General features: G+C 43.6%; 1 protein-coding gene across 2 annotated transcripts in view; it reads left to right on the forward strand.

Annotated features, from left to right (window-relative positions):
• The window catches only part of LOC143285438 (protein-glutamine gamma-glutamyltransferase Z-like), a 40427-nt gene that overhangs the window by 32889 nt on the left and 5038 nt on the right, over window positions 1-2500 (forward strand). For both annotated transcript variants that reach the window (XM_076592705.1, XM_076592706.1), the window contains one exon: window positions 1-66. This exon is cut by the window's left edge and continues 95 nt beyond it. In XM_076592705.1, coding sequence (XP_076448820.1) covers window positions 1-66 — 66 coding nt within the window. The remainder of the gene's footprint in view (window positions 67-2500) is intronic.

Genomic DNA, 2500 nt, shown 5'->3' on the forward strand with positions numbered 1-2500 from the left:
AAGAAGAAGATGCCATACAGCGCCCAGAAGCCCTTCACACTGGGAATACCGGACATAGAGATCAAGGTCAGTGTGTGTGTGTGTGTGGGGTGGGGGGGGAGGTGGAGGGGGGAGGAGGAGGGGAGCGGTTGGTGGGGGATGGGGGGGGGCGGCCGGGGGGGAAGGTGTTGGAAGGTGGGTGGATGGGGAGTTGGCGGGGTGTTTCATGTGTTGGGGAGGTGTAGGGGGGGGGGGTTGTGTGTGTGTGTGTGGGGGGGGGGGGGTAGGGTTGGGGGGGTTGTGTGTGTGTGTGCGTGGCTTTGTGTGTGTGTGTGTGTGTGTGAGTGTGTGTGGGTGGTGGTGGTGGTGATGGTGTGTTGTGTGTGTGGTAGTGGTGTGTTGTGTGTTTTGTGTGGGGTGGGGCGTGGGGGATGGAATGGGGGTAGGGGGTTGTGGTGTGGTGTGGTGGTGGTGTGTGTGTGTACGTGAGTATGTAAGTGTGTGTGTGTGTGTGTGTGGGGGGGGGGGGGTTGTGTGTGTTTGTGTGTATGTGTGTGTGTGGATGATGGGCGGGTGGGGGAGGTGCTCTGTGTGTGTGTGTGTGTGTGTATGTACAGGATAACCCAGGACAGGACATCGTAGTCGTCATCGTCATCGTCTTTTTCTCTCTCGTCATCACCTCCTTTAGCTATTCCACACTTTTTGCCACAGTGATAATTGTGATAATGATGATAACAACGAGAGCAACAAGTACAACAACAGGAACAGCTGTAGCAGCAAACAAGAGCAGTCATAATTATCATTTTTTGTTCAAACAGGAACTTCTTTTGCTAAGCATGGAAGTTTTATTTATTTTGCAAACGTTTTGGTGCAGATAGTAAAAAAGGGAAGTTACTCTGTAATTAATGCTAGGGGACTTAATTTGCTTTGAACTGATCTTTCTCATCTTAAACATTACATTTTGAAACAAGAGGGGCAAGGCCTTCAAGACTCACTTGTGATGCACTTAAAAAAAAAAAAATCCAATTTTTTATGTATTGAGTATAATTTCAAAATGTAATGTTTAAGATGAGAAAGATCAGTTTAAAGCAAACTAAGTCCCCTAGCATTAATTACAGAGTAATTTCCCTTATTTTACTGTCTGCACCAAAACGTTTAAATAAACAAAACTTCCATGCTTAGCAAAAGAAGTTCCTGTTTGAACAAAAAATTATAATAATGACAGATCTTTTGTTGGGTCGAATATCAGATCAAAGTGCCAAGTTTAGAGAATACACAAATTATAAATATAACAGTAAATGCATTATACTCAGTACATAAAAAGCTTGGATTTTTTTAAAAGTGTATCACAAGTGAGTCTTGAAGGCCTTGCCTCTCTTGTTTCTAATGTCTTACTCGTACACTATCATTATTTCTTAGTTTGTTTCCTTTGTATCACACATACACACGGAAACCTCTTTTCTAATGTATTTCTCCTGCACATTGTTATCGTCATTAATATTTCTTATTGTGCTTCCTTTGCATCAAACATACACACAGCAACCCTTTTTCCAATGTCTTTCCCCTGCACGTTGTTATCATTATCATTTCTGAGTGTGCCTCCTTTACATCAAACATACTCACGGTTAAACTTTTTCTGATATTTTTCTCCTGCATGTTGTTTTTATCTTGCTCGTTGTTTCTTATGATGCTTCTTGTGCATCATGCATTCGCACGCCCCCCCCCCCCCCCCCCCCACCCCCTCTATTTTTTTTTCTTTTAAATGTCTTACTCCTGTTCGTTGTTATCATCATTATTATTTCTCATTGTGCTTCCTTTGTATCACACACACACGGCGACGCTTTCTCTGGTGTCTTTCCCTACACTATTATTATTTCTTATTGTGCTTCCTTTGCATCACACACACACACACACACACACACACGGCGACGCTTTCTCTGATGTCTTGGCCCTACACTATTATTATTTCTTATTGTGCTTCCTTTGCATCATACACACACACACACGGCGACGCTTTCTCTGATGTCTTGGCCCTACACTGTTATTATTTCTTATTGTGCTTCCTTTGCATCACACACACACACACACACACACACACGGCGACGCTTTCTCTGGTGTCTTGGACCCCCTACACTATTATTATTTCTTATTGTGCTTCCTTTGCATCATACACACACACACACACACACACACACACGGCGACGCTTTCTCTGGTGTCTTGCCCTACACTATTATTATTTCTTATTGTGCTTCCTTTGTATCATACACACACACACGGCGACGCTTTCTCTGGTGTCTTGGACCCCCTACACTATTATTATTTCTTATTGTGCTTCCTTTGTATCATACACACACACACGGCGACGCTTTCTCTGGTGTCTTGGACCCCCTACACTATTATTATTTCTTATTGTGCTTCCTTTGTATCACACACACACGCACACACGGCGACGCTTTGTCTGGTGTCTTGGACCCCTACACTGTTATTATTTCTTATTGTGCTTCCTTTGCATCATACACA

This window comes from Babylonia areolata, chromosome 9 (assembly GCF_041734735.1).
Source record: "Babylonia areolata isolate BAREFJ2019XMU chromosome 9, ASM4173473v1, whole genome shotgun sequence".
Taxonomy (NCBI): domain Eukaryota; kingdom Metazoa; phylum Mollusca; class Gastropoda; order Neogastropoda; family Buccinidae; genus Babylonia; species Babylonia areolata.